General features: G+C 44.3%; 2 protein-coding genes and 4 non-coding genes across 14 annotated transcripts in view; 5 read left to right on the top strand and 1 right to left on the bottom strand.

Moving 5' to 3' along the window:
- Nucleotides 1-7366: 7366 nt before the first annotated feature.
- trnaw-cca (transfer RNA tryptophan (anticodon CCA)) lies at nt 7367-7438 on the bottom strand. The gene has a single exon. It is a non-coding gene; the product is annotated as a tRNA-Trp (tRNA).
- A 236-nt stretch (nt 7439-7674) lies between these two features.
- On the top strand, nt 7675-12036 carry rpl13a (ribosomal protein L13a). 2 transcript variants are annotated; one of them, XM_078423430.1, is made up of 8 exons: nt 7675-7757; nt 9191-9263; nt 9437-9502; nt 9849-9950; nt 10348-10433; nt 10616-10675; nt 11313-11435; nt 11916-12036. In XM_078423430.1, the coding sequence occupies exons 1-8, from the start codon at nt 7737-7739 to the stop codon at nt 12000-12002; spliced, it is 618 nt and encodes a 205-aa protein (XP_078279556.1). In that variant the 5' UTR covers nt 7675-7736; the 3' UTR covers nt 12003-12036. The 2 variants fall into 2 exon arrangements, with proteins under 2 accessions (XP_078279556.1, XP_078279557.1); XM_078423431.1 differs by lacking the exons at nt 7675-7757; nt 9191-9263 and adding an exon at nt 9285-9330.
- On the top strand, nt 9300-9373 carry LOC144606961 (small nucleolar RNA Z195/SNORD33/SNORD32 family). The gene has a single exon (XR_013549023.1). It is a non-coding gene; the product is annotated as a small nucleolar RNA Z195/SNORD33/SNORD32 family (small nucleolar RNA).
- On the top strand, nt 9594-9668 carry LOC144606960 (small nucleolar RNA Z195/SNORD33/SNORD32 family). The gene has a single exon (XR_013549022.1). It is a non-coding gene; the product is annotated as a small nucleolar RNA Z195/SNORD33/SNORD32 family (small nucleolar RNA).
- Nucleotides 10475-10549, top strand: LOC144606963 (small nucleolar RNA SNORD34). Its single transcript, XR_013549025.1, has one exon. It is a non-coding gene; the product is annotated as a small nucleolar RNA SNORD34 (small nucleolar RNA).
- Nucleotides 12037-17344: 5308 nt separating the features above from the next.
- LOC144606868 (heterogeneous nuclear ribonucleoprotein R) overlaps nt 17345-20645 on the top strand; it is a 33175-nt gene continuing 29874 nt past the window's right edge. For all 8 annotated transcript variants that reach the window (XM_078423313.1, XM_078423317.1, XM_078423314.1 and 5 more), the window contains exon 1: nt 17345-17502. The gene's annotated coding sequence lies outside the window, so the exon portion shown is untranslated. The remainder of the gene's footprint in view (nt 17503-20645) is intronic.

The raw sequence follows: 20645 nt of genomic DNA on the forward strand, positions 1-20645 counted from the left end.
TGAAGATGTGGAGCTGGGAAAGTGTGGTGTTCCTGTTTCCCAGTGACTGGTGTTTCAGGGAGATGGAGGCTGCAGATTCGGAGAAGCTGTCACATTGCGGGAAACCGCTGGGATACATTTTATACGCAGTGGCCATTGCAGCAATGGTGGAGGGGCTGCTACTCGGATTGGATTTGTCTGGAACGGCGGTGAGCTTGCAGGATCAGGGATCGTTCTCAATACTCATACTTTATTAGTCAAGTATGTTTTGCAACATACGAGAAATTTTATTTGCCATAGTCATACCAATAAAAAGCAACTGGACACGCAAAATACATTTTAACATGAGCATCCACCACAGTGACTCCTCTACATTCCTCACTGTGATGGAAGGCGAAAACAAAGTTCTATCTCTTCCCTTCTTTGTGGTCAGGGACTTTGAGTCTCCCATTGATGGGACTATCTTGACATCAAAGAGGTCAGGAACCTAAAGGATATTGGTCTGGTATTAGTTAACTCTTCATTGTGTGGAGAGAGTCAACAGCTTCAAGTTCCTGAGCGATGTAAAATCTATATACGAAAACTCTCGTGTGTTTGTTTGTTTGTTCCTGAACTACAGCCAAAAAGGTTCACGATAGCGCATCAATTTCAGGCCCACCTTACTCACCATTGTCCCTTTGGTGCTAATGGAAGACGTTTCATTGAAATCGGCATTATATATTTAAAGTTATTCACATTTTAAAGTTTAAATCTATCTCCTAGGGAGGGAGGGAGGTGTGGGGGGAGGGAGGGGGGTGGAGGGAGGGAGTGGGGTGGAGGGAGTGGGATGGAGGGGGGGGTGGAGGGAGGGAGTGGGGTGGAGGGAGTGGGGTGGAGGGAGGGAGTGAGTGGGGTGGAGGGAGGGAGTGGGGTGGAGGGAGGGAGTGGGGTGGAGGGAGGGAGTGGGGTGGAGGGAGGGAGTGAGTGGGGTGGAGGGAGGGAGGGAGTGGGGTGGAGGGAGGGAGTGGGGTGGAGGGAGGGAGTGAGTGGGGTGGAGGGAGGGAGTGGGGAGGAGGGTGGATAAGGGGGGATGGAGGGGGAAGAGGAGGAGGAGAGGGTGCTGCACCAATGCAGGAGAGGTTTGGGCCCAACGGGTCCACTTGTCTAGTAAAATTTCAAAACACAACACAAAGATCGGGTAGGACAATAAAACTTTATTCAAGAGCGCCAAATACAGTAACCACTGGGAGCAACCTAGGGGATTGTTTCACGAACAAAGATTCATCTGCACCTCAGATACAGAATTTCACTTTGATGTGAAGTTTACTATCTCAAGCACTTTAGGAATTTTCCTTCTTCCCAAATGGTCTCACAACACCCACAGACCATTCACCTCCGGAAAACAGAACAGTGAAACACAGACAAATGTCACCCTATTACAGATAAGCAAGTGTCCTGCTACCCTTTCAACCTTATTTTATTGTTTTACGATTGCCATTTGTCCTTTGGCAACGGAGAACAGAATCTGATGACAGTAGACTGCAGTGAGTGTCAGCTCGGAGACTGTTTCATCCTTCTTTAAAGCACATAATTCATGTAACACATGGAGAGGAGTTCATGCACTTTTAGGCACTCTATCCCTAACCCTTGCTGTCTTCTTGAAGCTTTGCAATTTATCTTCGCAGCATGCATATTGTTGAAGATCTGTCCTGAACACAAAACATTGATCCATTGACAATAAATCTCATCAACGCCTCCACTTCCTTAGAAAATTGAGGAGATTCACTGAGTTGCTGAACACATTGTTGAACTTCGACAGGTGTACAGTAGAAAGAACACTGACTGGTTGCATCATGGCCCGGTTTGGCAACTTGAACATGAAGGAAGCTGCAGAAGGTGGTAGATATTGTCGGTCCATCATGGAGACTGACCTCCCCACCATTGAAGGGATATACATGAGGTGCTGACTCAAAAAGGCCGCCAATATCTTCAAAGACCTGCACCACCCTGGCCATACTCTTATCTCGCAGCTATCGGTGCCCTAGTGAGACCGCACCTGGAGTACTGTGTGCAGTTTTGGTCTCCAAATTTGAGGAAGGATATTCTTGCTATTGAGGGCGTGCAGCGTAGGATCACTAGGTTAATTCCCGGAATGGCGGGACTGTCGTATGTTGAAAGACTGGAGCGACTAGGCTTGTATACACTGGAATTTAGAAGGATGAGAGGGGATCTTATCGAAACATATAATATCATTAAGGGGTTGGACACGTTAGAGGCAGGAAACATGTTCCCAATGTTGGGGGAGTCCAGAACCAGGGGCCACAGTTTAAGAATAAGGGGTAGGCCATTTAGAACGGAGATGAGGAAAAACCTTTTCAGTCAGAGAGTTGTAAATCTGTGGAATTCTCTGCCTCAGAAGGCAGTGGAGGCCAATTCTCTGAATGCATTCAAGAGAGAGCTAGATAGAGCTCTTAAGGATAGCGGAGTCAGGGGGTATGGGGAGAAGGCAGGAATGGTCAGCCATGATCACATTGAATGGTGGTGCTTGCTCGAAGGGCTGAATGGCCTACTCCTGCACCTATTGTTTATCATCAGGAAGAAGGTACAGGAGCCTGAGAAGCGTGACCACCAGGTTCAGTAACAGATTCATTCCAGAAACCAAGGGGCTTTTGAACTTTACACAACACTAACCAACTCAGAAACTATCTTCTGCTATGGTCTTTGTTTCAGTTGCACTGGGTACTTCAGTTTTGCCTTTGAACGATTTACTAAAATGCAAGGAATAAGTTATTGTCCTCTCTGCTAAAGAGGATGGGAACGTTTTGGGGAGGTGGTAGAATTGTGGGGAACAGGGACCTCATAGAAACATAGAAAATAGGTGCAGGAGTAGGCCATTCGGCCCTTCGAGCCTGTACGCACCGCCATTCAATATGATCATGGCTGATCATCCAGCTCAGTAACCTGTACCTGCCTTCTCTCCATACCCCCTGACCCCTTTAGCCACAAGGGCCACATCTAACTCCCTCTTAAATATAGCCAATGAACTGGCCTCAACTACCTTCTGTGGCAGAGAATTCCACAGACTCGCCACTCTCTGTGTGAAGAAATGTTTTCTCATCTCGGTCCTAAAAGACTTCCCCCTTATTCCTAAGCTGTGACCCCTGGTTCTGGGCTTCCCCAACATCGGGAACAATCTTCCCGCATCTAGCCTCTCCAACCCCTTAAGAATTTTATATGTTTCTATAAGATCCCCCCTCAGTCTTCTAAATTCCAGCGAGTACAAGCCCAGTCTATCCAGTCTTTCTTCATATGAAAGTCCTGCCATCCCAGGGATCAATCTGGTGAACCTTCTCTGTACTCCCTCTAAGGCTAGAATGTCTTTCCTCAGATTAGGAGACCAAAACTGTACACAATACTACAGGTGCGGTCTCACCAAGGCCCTGTACAACTGCAGCAGAACCTCCCTGCTCCTATACTAAAATTCTCTTGCTATGAATGCTAACATACCATTCGCTTTCTTCACTGCCTGCTGCACCTGCACGCTTGCTTTTAATGACTGGTGTACCGCGACACCCAGGTCACGTTGCATCTCCCCTTTTCCTAATTGGCCACCATTCAGGTAATACCCTGCTTTATTGTTCTTGCCGCCAAAGTGGATAACCTCACATTTATCCACATTATATTGCATCTGCCATGCATTTGCCCACTCGCCTATCTATTCAAGTCACTCTGCAGCCTCCCAGCATCCTCCTCGCAGCTAACACTGCCACCCAGCTTCGTGTCATCCGCAAACTTAGAGATGTTGCATTCAATTCCCTCGTCCAAATCATTAATATATATTGTAAATAACTGGGGTCCCAGCACTGAGCCTTGCAGTACCCCACTAGTCACTGCCTGCCATTCCGAAAAGGACCCGTTTATTCCTACTCTTTGCTTCCTGTCCGCCAACCAATTCTCTATCCACCTCAACACTTAACCCCCAATACCGTGTGCTTTAAGTTTGTACACCAATCTCCTTGTCGAAGGCCTTGTCGAAGGCCTTCTGAAAGTCCAGATATAACACATCGACTGGTTCTCCCTTATCCACTCTACTAGTTACATCCTCGAAAATTTTTATAAGATTCGTCAGACATGATTTGCCTTTCATAAATCCATGCTGACTTTGTCCAATGATTTCACCACTTTCCAAATGTGATGCTATCACATCTTTAATAACTGACTCTAGCATTTTCCCCACTACCGATGTTAGGCTAACTGGTCTATAATTCCCCGTTTTCTCTCTCCCTCCCTTTTTAAAAAGTGGGGTTACATTAGCCACCCTCCAATCCTCAGGAACTACTCCAGAATCTAAAGAGTTTTGAAAAATTATCACTAATGCATCCACTATTTCTGCGGCTACTTCCTTAAGCACTCTGGGATGCAGCCTATCTGGCCCTGGGGATTTATCTGCCTTTAATCCATTTAATTTACCTAACACCACTTCCCGACTAACCTGGATTACCCTCAGTTCCTCCATCTCGTTAGACCCCCGGTCCCCTGCTATTTCCGGCAGATTGTTTATGTCTTCCTTAGTGAAGACAGAACCAAAGTAGTTGTTCAATTGGTCTGCCATCTCCTTGTTCCCTATGATCAATTCACCTGTTTCCGACTGTAAGGGACCTACATTTGTCTTAACTAGTCTTTTTCTCTTCACATATCTATAAAAGCTTTTGCAGTCAGTTTTTATGTTCCCTGCCAGTTTTCATAATCTATTTTCCCTTTCCCAATTAAGCACTTTTTCCTCCTCTGCTGGACTCTGAATTTCTCCCAGTCCTCTGGTATGCTACTTTTTCTGGCTAATTTATATGCTTCATCTTTTGTTTTAATACTATCCTTGATTTCCCTTGTTAGCCACGGATGCACTACCTTTCCTGGTTTGTTCTTTTGCCAAACTGGGATGAACAATTGTTGTAGTTCATCCATGCGATCTTTAAATGCCTTCCATTGCATGTCCACCGTCAACCTTTTAAGTATCAATTGCACTACCAGTCTATCTTGGATAATTCACGTCTCATACCCTCAAAGTTACCTTTCTTTAAGTTCAGAACACTTGTTTCTGAATTGACTTTGTCACTCTCCATCCTAATGAAGAACTCCACCATATTATGGTCACTCTTGCCCAAGGGGCCTCGCACAACAAGACTGCTAACTAACCCTTCCTCATTACTCAATACCCAGTCTAGAATGGCCTGCTCTCTCGTTGGTTCTTCGACAAACATTCCAAGAAATCCTCTTCCTCAGCACCCTTGCCAATTTGGTTCACCCAATCTATATGTAGATTGAAGTTACCCATTATAACTGCTGCACCTTTAGTGCACGTATTTCTAATTTCCTGTTTGATGCCATCCCCAACCTCACTACTGCTGTTAGGTGGCCTGTACACAACTCCCACTAGCGTTTTCTGCCCCTTAGTGTTTCGCAGCTCTACCCATATCGATTCCACTTCCTCCGAGCTAATGTCCTTCCTTTCCATTGCGTTAATCTCCTCTCTAACCAGCAATGCTACCCCACCTCCTTTTCCTTTCTGTCTATCCCGCCTGAATATAGAATATCCCTGGATGTTCAGCTCCCAGCCTTGGTCACCCTGGAGCCATGTCTCCGTGATCCCAACTATATCATAATCATTAATAACTATCTCCACATTTAATTCATCCACCTTATTACGAATACTCCTTGCATTGAGACACAAAGCCTTCAGGCTTGTTTTTATAACACTCTTGCCCCTTATATAATTATGTTGCAAAGTGGTCCTTTTTGATTTTTGCCCTGGATTTGTCTGCCTGCCGCTTTTACTTTTCACCTTGTTACCTATTGTTTCTACCCTCATTTTATACCCCTCTGTCTCTCTGCTCTTGTTCCCATGATTTGGAAGAGGAGATGAATTCAGTGGCAGGACAGCCAGTCACATTGAGTCCAGCATCTACAGTGACTTTCCTTCAACTAAACTGTCCTTGAAGTCCAGAACAAAAATGAAACCGCTGGAAGAACTCAGCAGGTCAGGCAGTATCTGTGATGGAGCACAGTGAACTGCAGATGCTGGAAACTTGACCAAAACACTTCCTCCATTGACGCCGTATCGGGGCAAGGGGTCCGGGTCAGGAGCCTTGGTCGGGATGGGTTCCCAGAATACTTTATGACTATGTTAGCGCCCTTTATGTGGCAGCTCTTTGCATACCTTGGGTATCTAAAACAAAGAATCTCACTGTTTAGTTTATTGTCACATGTACCGAGGTAGTGAAAAGCTTTTGTTGCATGCTAACCAGTCAGTGGAGAGACAACGCATGACTACAATCGAGCCAGCCATTCACAGTGTGCAGATACATGATAAGGGAATAACGTTTATTGCAAGGTAGAGCCAGTAAAGTCCAATCAAAGATAGTCCAAGGATCACCAATGAGGTAGATAGTAGTTCTCTGGTTGTGGGAGGGTGATTCAGTTGCCTCATCCCCTTTGATGTCTCGTTCGCTCACCTTACACTTCCTTACACCTGTGTCCCCCTTTCCCCTGATTCTCGGTCTGAAGTGGGGTCTCGACCCAAATTGCGTTCTGGCTCGAAGGGCCGAATGGCCTCCTCCTGCACCTATTGTCTATTGAAATGTCACTTATTCTTTCTCTCCAGTGATGCTGCCTGTCCCGCTGAGTTACTCCAGCATTTTGTGTCTCTCTTCGGTGCAAACCAGCATCTGCAGTTCCTTCCTACACATTAGATTTTTGATACAAGTTATAAGCCAATGCCAGAAAGTTGGAAAGGACAAGAGTGTTTTATTGTCAGAAACAGAAAAATGATATTCGTTCTCGTAGCAGCAGCGGAGCAGATTTACAAACACAGTACTCAAAAGATAATACAATTACAAACAAAAAAAGTTCATTTTTTAATTAATCCAAGTTAGTGCAGGTGCAGCAAGTCTGTGTGTAAATCTTCTGGCTGTTTTGGAATGCAATGCAGAGTGATCTCAATCCATGGGTTGTTTTGGAATGCAACAATGCAGAGTGATCTCAATCCATGGGTTGTTTTGGAATGCAACAATGCAGAGTGATCTCAATCCATGGGTTGTTTTGGAATGCAATGCAGAGTGATCTCAATCCACGGGTTGTTTTGGAATGAAATGCAGAGTGATCTCAATCCATGGGTTGTTTTGGAATGCAATGCAAAGTGATCTCAATCCATGGGTTGTTTTGGATTGCAATGCAAAATAATCTCAATCCATGGGTTGTATTGGAATGCAACAATGTAGAGTGATGCCAATCAGAGTGATCTCAATCCACGGGTTGTTTTGGATTGCAATGCAAAATGATATCTGTTGCGAAGAGTGCAATGATGATATTTCTAATTTAGGAGCGTATTTAAGTGATGTTTCAAAAAAAAGTTTGACCCCGACGTGATTTGAACACGCAGCCTTCTGATCTGGAGTCAGACGCGCTACCGTTGCGCCACGAGGTCCTGGCGGTGAGCAGCCCGGCCGCGCTGATCAGCCGAGTCGCGCAGTGTTGCAACGGTGGTTGCGACTGCGGCTGCGCGGGGAGTGGGAACGGCGGCGGGGAGTGGGAACGGCGGCGGGGAGGACGTTGGGACTACGAAAGGACTACAAACGCGATGATGTCAGACGCAGGGTCGCACGTCAGCCGTTAGTGCGGGGCGGGTGGCCAATGGCGGCGGCGGTGACGTCAGCGGAAGGGGCGGGGCACGGCGTCCCTGTCTCTTAGTTGGGGAGACCCCGCGCCTCTTCCTTTCGGCGGCCATGGCGGACGGCTTCAACAAGGTGCTGGCGCTGCTCCGCGTCCCCCCGGCCCCCTTCACCCCCTGCCCCTCACCCGCGGCCCCTCAGACCCCGGCTCCTCGTCCCCTCAGACCCCGGCTCCTCGTCCCCTCAGACCCCGGCCTAGCACCTGAACCCTTTCGGCGGCCATGCCGTGCCATGGCGGACGGCTTCACTCAGCGAGGACGGTGCTGGCGCCGAGAGAGGCCTCATAAACTCACCCAGGGAAGGCCCGGGATAGAGACAGAGAGAGAGAGTGAGTGGGCCCCGAGCCCTCAGAGTGGGAGAGCCGCCCCCCCCCCCCCCCCCCCCCATCCATCGGCCTTTCTAGGGGTATAAGAAAATAACTGCAGATGCTGGTACAAATCGAAGGTATTTATTTATTCACAAAATGCTGGAGTAACTCGGCAGGTCAGGCAGCATCTCGGGAGAGAAGGAATGGGTGACGTTTTGGGTCGAGACCGCCTTCTTCAGACTGAGGCGGGGGGGGGGGGGGGGGCAGGGGAGGCGGCCTGAGGCTTACGGATGGGCCTTCCTCTCAGCCACTCACTCGGGCCCGCCTCCACCATGAGGCGGGAGAGGGAGAGAGATCGGCCTTGCCCCGGGCCCATGCCATGCGGCCACAACAAGCCTTGCGCCTCGGCCTCCACCAGGGGACCCAGGTCGATTTAGGTGAGATAGTAAAGATCGAATAGGCGCCCGAGCCGAGGGGCGACAGGGTGGTGAATGTGGAGAATGAGTTGCCAGAGGAGGTAGTAGAGATACGATAACATTTAGTATAAGAAAATAACTGCAGATGCTGGTACAGATCGAAGGTATTTATTCACAAAATGCTGGAGTAACTCAGCAGGTCAGGCAGCATTTAAGTCGCTTGGACAGGAAACATATGGTGAAAATGCAGGTATGGAAGTGCAAGGAAATAGATGTTGCAATGGTGAGTTAGCACAAAGTGCTGGAGTAACTTGGTGGGTAAGGGAATGGATAGGTGACATGTGGGGTCAATATGCTCCTTTGGACTCTATACCATGGATAGGCAATGTTATGTCTGAAGAAGCACACCGACCTAAAATGTCGCTTGTCCACGTCTTCCAGAGATGCTGTCAAACCTAAGTTTTTCCAGCACCAATTATAATAGGAATCAGGAAGAGTGGTTCACACACAGAGTGATGGGCATATGGAAGAAACTGCCAGAGGAGTAACATTTTAAAAGATATTTGGACAGGTATATGGATGTGAAATGTTTAGAGGAATATGGGCCGAACGCAGGCAAATGGGACAGATTAGGATGGGGGAAAATCTTGTTTGACATGGATGTTGGGACGAAGGGCATGTTTCATTGCTCGGTGTCCATTTGAGGCAAAGTTTCTGGCTTTGCCATGCTCTTGGTGTCATGTTGTTTGGTGTGTTTGTCCAACTGGTCTTTCTGTCACTTGCAGGTCCTGCTCCTGGATGGCCGGGGCCACCTGCTTGGTCGCCTGGCTGCTATCGTGGCCAAACAGGTCTTACTAGGTACTCAAAAGTGACCACTTTGCAAGGCATTTCATATTTATCTGTGAAGAATGATTCTACTTTGAAGGTTTTATTGAGAATACTTTTCATGCACTACCATCTGAGATGCATTTTACATTGTAATCCTCTTTATTTAATCCAGGAAATGCTTACCTGTATTTTTCTCTCAAAAGGCCATAAAGTGGTAGTGGTGAGGTGTGAAGGGATCAACATTTCTGGGAATTTTTACCGGAACAAGTGTAAGTTTACTTACCTTCCCATCCCAAGTTTGTGGAGCTAATTTGAGGAAAGCTTTTTTATTGTTATGGCTTGATTATTCTTAAGACCGTTTCTGTCTGTGATGAATAATTGCTTTGAGTTTTCCAACAATGAGAATACCTCACATGCACTACCATCTGAGACATGCAGTCTAATCAAATTGCCTTTATTTTTAGCCAAAAGTTTGAGATTAAATTTAATGCATTAAAAAAAACCCAGTAATTGTATATCTACTGAAACACTTTTGGAACTGTTAAGCTATATAATTTTGTGAATAGCATTGGATTTCTTCTGTGCAGTTAATCGGCTAATTCTCTTTTTATGTAGTGAAGTATCTTTCTTTTTTGCGCAAGAGAATGAATACTAATCCTTCTCGTGGCCCATATCACTTCAGAGCACCAAGCCGGATCTTCTGGAGGACAGTAAGAGGTAATAGGCTGTAAAGGATCATCATTCATTCACAATTCCTAACTGCCATTGGTGTTATTCCCCCATCTTAAACTGCAGCGGTCTTCTGCTGGCCATTTTAAAACGAATGATAAGCAATTGGAATGGCAGAGTTGTGTTCTGGGGACTTTTTAATAATAATGGGAAATCAGCTTGAGTTTGCATTAATGTAAGATCCAAATTCTCATTGATAAATGCAACATTCACTGCCAATCCCCATGCAAAAAATGATCAGGACCAGTTAACTGGGATCAAGTTAAACCTAAGGCTGTATCTTTTTAAGGAGCATCTTAATGAGTAAAGGGGCCTTAGATTGGTGCAATGTTTTACTTGTTTTGATAACCTAAAACTATTGCATTTTTTCGCACTGTGATTTAAGGTATGTTGCCACACAAGACCAAGAGAGGTCAAGCTGCCTTGGACAGACTGAAGGTCTTTGATGGTATTCCGCCTCCCTATGACAAGGTAACTGGAAAACCAATATTGTTCAATAATTTGTGCTTGTCCTCTGTCACTGATGAATGATTATACCTACATTGTTTGATCTTCGAAATGAGAGAAAACACTAAACTGAGACTCAACGGGTGATCTTCAGATTTGGTTTTGTTTCTTTGCCTGGTGTTAATGTGTGGCTTTTGCATTTCTAGAGGAAACGCATGGTTGTACCAGCAGCCCTGAAGGTTGTACGTTTGAAGCCCACTCGCAAGGTGAGAGGGAACATTTAATTGTTTGATGCAAGGCTGATACTCAGATTTTGCATTTGATCCCAGATCTCTGTTGAAAGTTACTGTTGTACTCAGCAGCCAAAATCTTGCGGTTAGTTTCTGGGTTAAGGAGTTTTGCTAGTTTGCTGCTATCAAGCCATTGTCTTAACTTGCATAAGTAGACAGGAACATGTCCCTCTAGAGATCTATTTTTATCCATTGGGAGTTTTCCAGCTTGAATGGACTTTCTCTTCATCCGTAACATGTCTATGATGCTGCCAAGGCTGATACCCAATGTATTCAGTGGTGATGAGCAGTCTTAATGGATTGACTGCTTGTGCAATGTATCACTTTGATCCTGTGAACACCAAATTTGCAGTGTTTTGAAATCAGTCACAAACTGAAATTGGGTATATGGGAATGTTGGATTCATTGCCCTTGCCCTACTGATGGAGTAAAGTTAATTTTGAAAGATGATCACCATTAAAGGTGCTGGCCCCTCAATATTGTTCTGTGAATGGTTTGGGCCAGTTGACCTGCAGAAGACATTTTAATCATGTCTAATCCTAATCTAAGATGTATTGACTATTGACTATTGTATTGTTAGTCTGTTTTTTATTAACTGATTATCATCTTGCAGTTTGCTCTTCTGGGTCGCCTTGCTCATGAAGTTGGTTGGAAATACCAGACAATCACAGCCACTCTTGAAGAGAAACGAAAAGAAAAGGCCAAACTTTACTATTCAAAAAAGAAGAAAACTTTAGTAAGTGATATAATATTCCATATAATCCCCTATTGAAGTGGTTTGCCAACTTCTATCCAACTAGCTGGCCTTGATTTCCCCCCTCCTGCCTGTGCACAAACAGGAAATCTGAGTTGATAACTAATGTATGGGGATTGGGTGGGCTTATAGGTTTACCACTTTCAAAGGGAAATTCAGGTACAGCTGTTGGAGCTGTCTGCTAAATCTTCATACATTCATAAATGATAGGAGCTGAATAAGGCCATTCGACCCATCAAGTTACTTTGCCATTAATTTTTTTTTTTAAACCTCCCCTCCTGAACATACAGCCCATCACTCACTCTGATCTATCTTTCCCTCTCAACCCCATTCTCCACCTGCTTTTGCCCCATAACCCCTGACCTGTTTACTAATCTGCTGTCTTGTTCTACTAGATGTTAAATTGTGATGTTTGTGTACTAACTTGTTTTACTGATGGCTGCATATACATTTTGCTTGCAGAAACTGAAGAGATTGGCTGAGAAGAATGTTGAAAGCAAAATTGCCAAGTACACTGATGTCCTAAAACAATATGGTGTCCTTGTTTGATATGTTCACTTAGAGACTTTGGCAGTAAAAGCAATATTAAAAAAAACCTGTGTCCTTGATTAATTTAGCATCTTGCAATCAAAGCATGTTAATGGAAATGTGGAATACATAGAGCAGTGCAGCAGAGGGATGGGCCATTCAGTCCAGGTCTGTCATTGCTGCATTCTGCCTACACCATTCACTGCACATTCATCTGCTGTTTAAAAGCCTCAGATGCCAATATCGTATCTGTTTCCACCACACCCCTGGCAGTGCATTCCAGGTTGCTACTGCTTGGTGTTTATAAAACAAAAACAATTGTGCCTCAAATCTTCAAACTTTCCCTCTCTGACCGTTTTTAGCTATGCCTTCTGCTATTTGACACTTCCACTCTTGGGGACAAGGTTCTGACTGCCTAAGCCTCTTGTACCTAGTACTCTAATGAAGGTGACATTCTGATAAACTGATACCCACTTCAAATGTACAACATTGATCCTATATTAGGGTGACAAGAACTGCAGATGCAGCCTAACTAAAGCTCTGAATGTGGGCACATGATACACCTGTATCTGCTTGTGTTGATCCCTCTGCATCAATGCTGTTAACTTTCCCCTTTCCTATGATCTCCTGAGCAACATCTCACATGCGCCTGGATTAAACCCAATCTGCCATTTCTGTCCTTAATCTGTAACTGACCTGCTGCACAAATTTAGACAGCTTTCTTCACTGTCAATCCTTGTGCAGCTTAGTGTGGGATTTGCATATTCTTGTGAACTTAACCAACCCGTCTACAATTTTGTCCTAGTGTGTATGTATATATAGTATGTATAAACAACCAAACTCCCAGCACTGATCTTTGCAGAACTCCACTGATCACAAATCTCCAGTCATAATTACCCTTTCATCGCCATTGCCTTTGTTTGCTGTGGGTAAGCCAGTTGTGAAACCAAGCTACCATGTCACTATAGATCCCATGCATGTTCATCTGCATCAGGCTACCCTGAAGGATCTAGTTAAATGCCTTAAAGTCACTGGAAAATGTCCACTTTCCTGCCCTCATCCATCACTTTTTTTGTCATCTGGTAGAGTACATGAACTCTACCAATCAAAATCAATGAATGGTGAAATAACTTCCGAGTTCCTTGGTGTAAATATTGGGCCCATCTTCTATGACTTACAAATTACTGAAGATGCGCCATTGAAAGCATACTGTCAGGTTGCATAAGAAGATAACTGCAGATGCTGGCACAAATCGAAGGTATTTATTCACAAAATGCTGGAGTAACTCAGCAGGTCAGGCAGCATCTCAGGAGAGAAGGAATGGGTGATGTTTCGGGTCGAGACCCATCTTCAGACTGATGTCAGGGGGGCGGGATAAAGGAAGGATATAGGTGGAGACAGGAAGATAGAGGGAGATCTGGGAAGGAGGAGGGGACGGGAGGGACAGAGGAACTATCTAAAGTTGGAGAAGTCGATGTTCATACCACTGGGCTGCAAACTGCCCAGGCAAAATATGAGGTGCTGTTCCTCCAATTTCCGGTGGGCCTCACTATGGCAGACTGAGAATGGGAGGGGGAGTTGAAGTGCTCGTCCACTGGGAGATCAGTTTGATTAATGCGGACCGAGCACAGGTGTTCAGCGAAGCGATCGCCGAGCCTGCGCTTGGTTTCGCCGATGTAAATCAGGTCGCATGACAGCATGGTTTGGGATCAGCTCTGCACAAGATTGCAAAAAAATTGCAGTGTTGTGGATATCGCCTAGTCCATCACACAGACCAGACTGCCCATCATTAACTCTACACTTCACAATGCCTTGGAAACCCAGCCAACATAATCAGTGACTTGTCCCACCCTGGTCATTCCTTCACTTGAAACTTGGAACAGCATCTTCCTCTCTGTTATCAGGCTTCTGAACGGTTCTTCCATGAGCCAGGGTTTATCTCTAAAACTGATGCACTACATTACTGAGAATGATATTCTGCACTTCCCCTCGCTTTCGTATTTATGAAGGGTAATATTTGAATTGATTGGATAGCATACGAAACAAATGTTTTCACCGTACTTTGGTACACGCAATAATAAACCTACACTGTCTCCGCATCCAAATTATCCACATTTTGTGATCATTTATAGACCCCAGTAGTTATCAGTGTCTATTTTCTGATACTTGAAGGCAGCAAGCCCACACCTTCAGAATGTGCCACCAGTACACCAGTCGACTTAATTTCAACCAGTCTAGGATTACCCCCAGTGCTTTTTAAACAACAGATGGTCCAACTTGCAAAGTTGCAATTATATGAATCTTCTCATTAAGACTATATAGAATCTAAACTGATTAAGACAATGGGTTCATACCTTTTGCATGCAAAACCCAATCCACAAGTGCCAGACACACAGATTGAACTTTATTCAATTATTTAATGGCTCTACAAATATATTGTGTGTTACCTGCAATGAAGCAGGCAAATCATTGTGATTTCTTTGTCCCTCCATCTCATGGGATTAAAAACACCAGGGAATTTCTTTCATAAGATCACAGCTGTTTTTTGTTTGCTTGAGAATATCAGTAAGGTTCAAATCAAAAATATATTTAAAATAATAGGTTTGTGATGCCCAGATTGTCCGCTTTATTAGATAACGTAATATGCTGGTTGGAGGTGAGCTTTAGCTTTTCTCAAACAAACAACAAATCATTCCACTATGTGACAAGAGCACCCAACAACACTTTAGTTATACATTTTATGGCTGCGCTAGAAATATTTTAATAGGCATGCCATTATTTTTTTATATTTGAAGGGTTCAGTATTGGGTCTTCAGATGTCTGTTTTTATCCTTAAAATTTTATTTCACCCAAAAGGATATGATTACACTTCTCAACAGCTGCAAAGCCGCTCAGTATATTACATTTGATATTCCTATTGTGCACAGCTCGAGACACAATTAGCAGCTTAAATCAGAAAGGCCCAAAGTAAAGCTCGGGAGGGAAACAGACTGGAGGATTGAATGGAGTGACTATTGGTCTTGTATCCATCTGGGGACATCTGCAAGTGATTATATTGGAAAAGATTGCACATACAATGAAAGTGGCAATGCCGGCGGATTGTGCACAAAAAAGAATTACAGTTACAGCATATAAATAAAGTTAATACAGAGAAGACAAAATTTAGTCCCTGGAGTTATAAAAGTTGACAGTCCTGATGGCCTGTGGGAAGAAACTCCGTCTCATCCTCTCCGTTTTCACAGCGTGACAGCGGAGGCGCTTGCCTGACCGTAGCATCTGGAACAGTCCGTTGCTGGGGTGGCAGGGGTCCCTCATAATCTTGCTTGCTCTGGATCTGCACCTCCTGATGTATAGGTCCTGCAGGGGGGCGAGTGTAGTTCCCATGGTGCGTTCTGCCGAACACACTACTCTCTGCAGGGCCATCCTGTCCTGGGCTGAGCTGTTCCCAAACCAGACTGTAATGTTGCCGGACAGGATGCTCTCTACAGCCCCAGAGTAGAAGCAATGAAGGATCCTCAGAGACACTCTGAATTTCCTCAGCTGTCTAAGGTGGTAAAGGCGCTGCTTTGCCTTTCCCACCAGTGCGGCAATGTGCATTGACCATATCAGATACTCTGTGATGTGGACTCCCAAGTATTTAAAACTGCTCACCCTATCCACAGTAGACCCATTTATCTCCAGTGGCGTGTACGTCCTTGGATGTTTAGCCCTTCTAAAGTCCACAATCAGCTCCTTAGTTTTAGTGACATTCAAGAGGAGGCTATTGTCCTGACACCAGAGTGCCAGATCAGCCACCTCCTCCCGGTAGGCCTTCTCATCGTTGTCGGAGATCCGGCCCACCACCACAGTGTCATCAGCAAACTTGATGATGGAGTTTGAGCTGAACCTGGTCCAACAGTCATGTGTGTACAGGGAGTACAGTAGGGGGCTAAGGACGCAACCCTGGGGGGATCCTATGTTCAGGGTGAGGGGGCTAGATGTGTGTTCCCCCATCCTGACCACTTGGGGCCTGGCGGTGAGAAAGTCCAGGACCCAGGCACACATGAAGGATATCACAAACACAACCAAAATTCACAATTACAGAATGAGATCTATATACTAAAACGCTCGTTTGTTATCTTGTTTGTGACTGAACTTCAGCCAAAACGGTACACGATAGCGCGACAATTTTAGGCCCACCTTACTCACCATTGTCACTTTAGTGATAATGCAAGTAGTTTTATTGAAATCGGTGTTATATTTTTTAAGTTATTCACATTTTAAAGTTTAAAAGGAGGGGAGGAGAAGGGGGGGGGGGAGAAGAGAGAGGGGAGTGGGTTGAGGAGAGAGGGTTGAGGAGAGAGGGGGAGGACAGGGCGCTGCACCAATGCAGGAGAGGTTTGGGGCCCAACGGGTCCACTAGTTAGAAAATAAATTTCAGCACCATTGATTGAAAATAAGCAGGAGATGTGTAATTGTCACAACAATATTTTCTTTGATTTATTATTTTTTTCCAATCACATAGAGCTGCTGCTTCACAGTGATAGAGACAGGTTCGATCCTGACCTGGGCAGCTGTCTGTGTGGAGTTTGCATGTTCTTCCTGTGACCGCTGGGGTTTCTACTGGGTGCTCCGATTTCGTTCCTCATCCCAAAGACATGTGGGTCTGTGCGTTAATTAGTGTGGGGAGTGGATGCGAAAGTGGGAAAACAGAATTTGTGTGATCTAATGGTCAGCAACGTTGCTGGGGGTTGTTTCCCTGCTGTATCTCTAAAACTAAAACCGTAGGATTGTGTAGAATTTGAGAAATGCTTAAGAATCCTTGTCAATTTTGCAGTGTAGTTTGCACCGTACAATTTGCAATGTAGTTTGCACATTACAGTTTGTGTAGTTTGTACAAATGTAGTTTGCACATTACAGTTTGTGTAGTTTGCACATTGCAGTTTGTGTAGTTTGTGCAAATGTAGTTTGCACATTACAGTTTGTGTAGTTTGTACATTGCAGTTTGTGCAAATGTAGTTTGCACATTACAGTTTGTGTAGTTTGTACATTGCAGTTTGTGTAGTTTGTGCAAATGTAGTTTGCAGTTTGTGTAGTTTGTACAATGTAGTTTGCACATTGCAGTTTGTGTAGTTTGTACAATGTAGTTTGCACATTGCAGTTTGTACAATGTAGTTTGCACATTGCAGTTTGTGAGTTTGTACAATGTAGTTTGCAGTTTGTGTAGTTTGTACAATGTAGTTTGCACATTGCAGTTTGTACAATGACGTTCCTTCCCTCTCACCTCCTCCGTTGTTGACCGTCGGCGCCATTGTTGTCCGTCGACGCCATCTCCCTCCTTCCCGGCCGTGGCGTTGCCGTGGTGACGGCGGCCCGTGCGGGAGGCGGGCGGGAGACCCCGCGCACGCCGGCAGCGCTGACGGGATCCATGAGGCGGCGGCGGCGGCCACGGCGGCCATTTTATCCCCAGCTCTCTCCACTCCATCAACCGCGGGCAGAGCCCGCCCGCCGCCGCGCCCCGCTAACGCCGCTTGCAGACACGGTAAGAACGCCGGGCGGGCACGGCACGGCCAGTTACCGAGGCCGGAACGAGTTGGAGACGGTCTGTGGAGCGTTAAGCCTCTCCCCGCGCCGCCTGGTAGCACTGCGGCAGGGAAGGGCTGGCGCTCCGCTAGGCCGCGGCGCCTCCTCACTTTGTCCTTCCCTCGTTCTCTCCTGGGGGAGCGGGGGGAGGCTGGAAAAACCGCCTCTAATGGGAGAAATTCCGTTTGCAATGTTTTATTTACCTACAATTGCAACCGCATAGGCGTTTGTCCTACGCTTTGCACTACAGGGAGAGGCATAAAATAAGCGTGAAGTGTGCAGAGATTCTCGGGCCACTCGCCTGCTGACTGGCGGGCCTTTGCTTGGCGCTCTCCCTTTATTCAGAGCACCCTTTTCTTAGCTAGATTTCACAATGGGTATCCAAATATGAATTTAACGTGCATTGGCGTCCCTAGCTTTCTTCGTTTTCCCTCCAGGGTTTGCATTTAGCTCCCCCCCCCCCCCCCCGGGGGTGGATTGGGATTATTTAACCCGCCCGAAACCGGCATTAAATGTATAGATCGCACCATGCATGCATGGACGAGAAAACTGGCGCGCTTTTTAGGGTCCGTGGTTTTCTTGGAAAATGCAGCATGCATTCAGCGCTGTTCATTTTGTTGCAAATCCAGGAACGTTGCATTATCATTTCACACGGTATCAGTCGATATCTTTGTGAAATGCAAGAGCTAAAAAAATGCATTTATCCCGCCCCCGCTGAAGAATAGGCAGCTGAATCCTAGCTAGGTATTCAACTCGTATATTTCCAATATATAACCGTGCACTAAAAATTAAACCATTATAGCCCTTTTCGTATGTTTTATTGAAGATGAATAGTATATATTTTTGTAATGATCGACCATTGATACAACATGTGCCTTGTCCTCATTGTTGTGCACAGTTGACGCATGGGCATATCGGACATTTTGGTACACGTGTATTAAATAGCATAATGGTTAACTTGGTTACTTTGAGGGGCTTTATTAGCCAGGCGTACCACAAATTCTACACAAGAACTAGAATGGCATTTGGCGCTGAATTTCCTGCACCTTCTAGATTTAAATTTTGATTTTGAATGTGCTGCAACGTTTTGGTGTTAAATCAACTGCTTTTATTCTGGGCATCAGTGGGCTACAAAATAATTTTGTAATGACTTGGGTAGTATGTTAACCAGAAGTTTTGAAAGAGATGATTGTAAAATAGCTTACAAAGTCGTTTAAAAAAAAAACCCACTGCAATTTAGATTTTAATTTCTGTTGTTGGGGCTTGTGTTTTGTGGATAACAATTGATTTATACACAAGCCTAAAAATAATTGATTACATGACACTGTATTTCTTTTAGTGTGAAACGTCAATACAGAAATATTGTCCATTGTTTTGTTGAAATATATCATTTGAAACTGACCATCATTTTGTTAAATGACTGCATTATGAGCTCTATTGGAATGAATTGCTCTGTACAGAAGGTTAGGCTTCTGTCGTGAGTCCAAAGTGGAGGACCAAGTTCTGCTTGATCAATAGATAATTCAGAAACATACCAAACATGTAAATTCCAAGTTGTGTAATTCATTTTTGAATGTATTTAAGTTTCTGAAATTTTACATGGGTTTATCGCTGGTTGAGTAAATGCCTCGAGCAAGATTGTACCATCTTACCATCTTTGAACACGTGACAATAAACTCAATTTAACACGGGGGGGGGGGGGGGGGGGGGGGAATCTGCCTGTGATGGGAAATCTGAAATTTATTATGTACTTGGATACACTTTGCAAGAGCTTTTCAAACAGTCTCAAATACTACCTAACTTACTGAGGGATTTGAGCATTATTTCAAATTCCCAACCTCTGCAGTGTTTTGGTCCCCAATTTTCTTTCTCTTTATCCCTCTTTCTGTGTAACTACCAAAATAGGCAGATTCGTTCAACATTATTCTTTATTATACTTAATATTTCTATACACACAACTGCAGTCCTATTCCTGTTATCATTCTTGTAAGGTGGAACTATCTAAGGCCGAACATTCTCCATGTATTATTACAGAAATAGCTGGAGATTTAGCATTAAGTTGTACATGTATAAAATACTTTTTTGCCTGTTCATCAAAATAAACGCTACAATTCTCAAGTTTGACGTGCTTGCTTACTTCAGGGATTTGTGTGTGTGAGATTTCAAGTTTCTCTGCTGTTTTCCTTTCATTGTGTAAAATGGGAGGTAGTGGTCCGCAAAACAGCACCTGAATTAAATATAGTCTTCCATATGTTTGTTCATTTCACCGATCTATCGCCTCCTGAAGTAAGCTTGGTTTATCCAAATTACCACCTTTAGAATTGTGCATGTTAATACACATTTCTAATAGCCTTCATTTTAATACTTGCATTTTAAACTTCCCTCTAATCTGAAGAACAGCCTCTAACTGCTTCTGTTTGGTCAAAGCTAATTTCTCATCTTTAAAACCATTACATTGCATTGGCAATTTTCTAAAATGTTATTTGAAGTATAAAATTGTGTTTCTTGGAAGCTAATGTTTGCAAACGGCAACTACCACTTTCATTGATTCTTGGTTAAGGGGTTAGCCAGACTCTACAACCTTTAACACTAAACTGGCTGTCATGCGATAATCTTTTTCTAAATAAAAAAAACCAATTTTATTCCAGGGTGGTTCTCTCGTGATATCAGATGAATTGGACTAACAGGTTTGCAGATTCTGAGCTTATTCGATATAATCGTAATACCTGTAATTCCTCGGTCCTTATGGAACTTTAGTGTGTTCAACAAGGATTGAGAAATTGCTGCTGCCATGACTTTTGATTCATCTTGGTTGAGGCAACTGACTATTAAACACATCAAATATGTTATTTTAATTTTACTAATTGTCTAAAGTATTTTCATTTACTAATTTTCATTGGCCTAATCTGCTCAAAAGAAATTCATTCTACAGTTGAGTTTAAGTTTAGTGTATTGTCACATGTACCAAGCAAGGTACATTGTGAAGCTTTTGTTGTGTGCTAACAGGTGTAGAAGCACTGTTTACATAAATTGATTTTTCCTTTGTCCTTTCAATGGCATTCCTTCCTTGCCATTGAAAATTAATTCTTGGTAGAAATTCTT

This window comes from Rhinoraja longicauda, chromosome 27 (assembly GCF_053455715.1).
Source record: "Rhinoraja longicauda isolate Sanriku21f chromosome 27, sRhiLon1.1, whole genome shotgun sequence".
NCBI lineage: Eukaryota > Metazoa > Chordata > Chondrichthyes > Rajiformes > Arhynchobatidae > Rhinoraja > Rhinoraja longicauda.

Coding starts and splice junctions, on each gene's coding strand:
- rpl13a (XM_078423430.1), top strand. CDS start 7,737: ATGGCGGACGGCTTCAACAAG. Junction 10,434..10,615: donor TTCCGCCTCCCTATGACAAG/GTAACTGGAAAA, acceptor TTGCATTTCTAG/AGGAAACGCATGGTTGTACC. Junction 11,436..11,915: donor CAAAAAAGAAGAAAACTTTA/GTAAGTGATATA, acceptor TTTTGCTTGCAG/AAACTGAAGAGATTGGCTGA.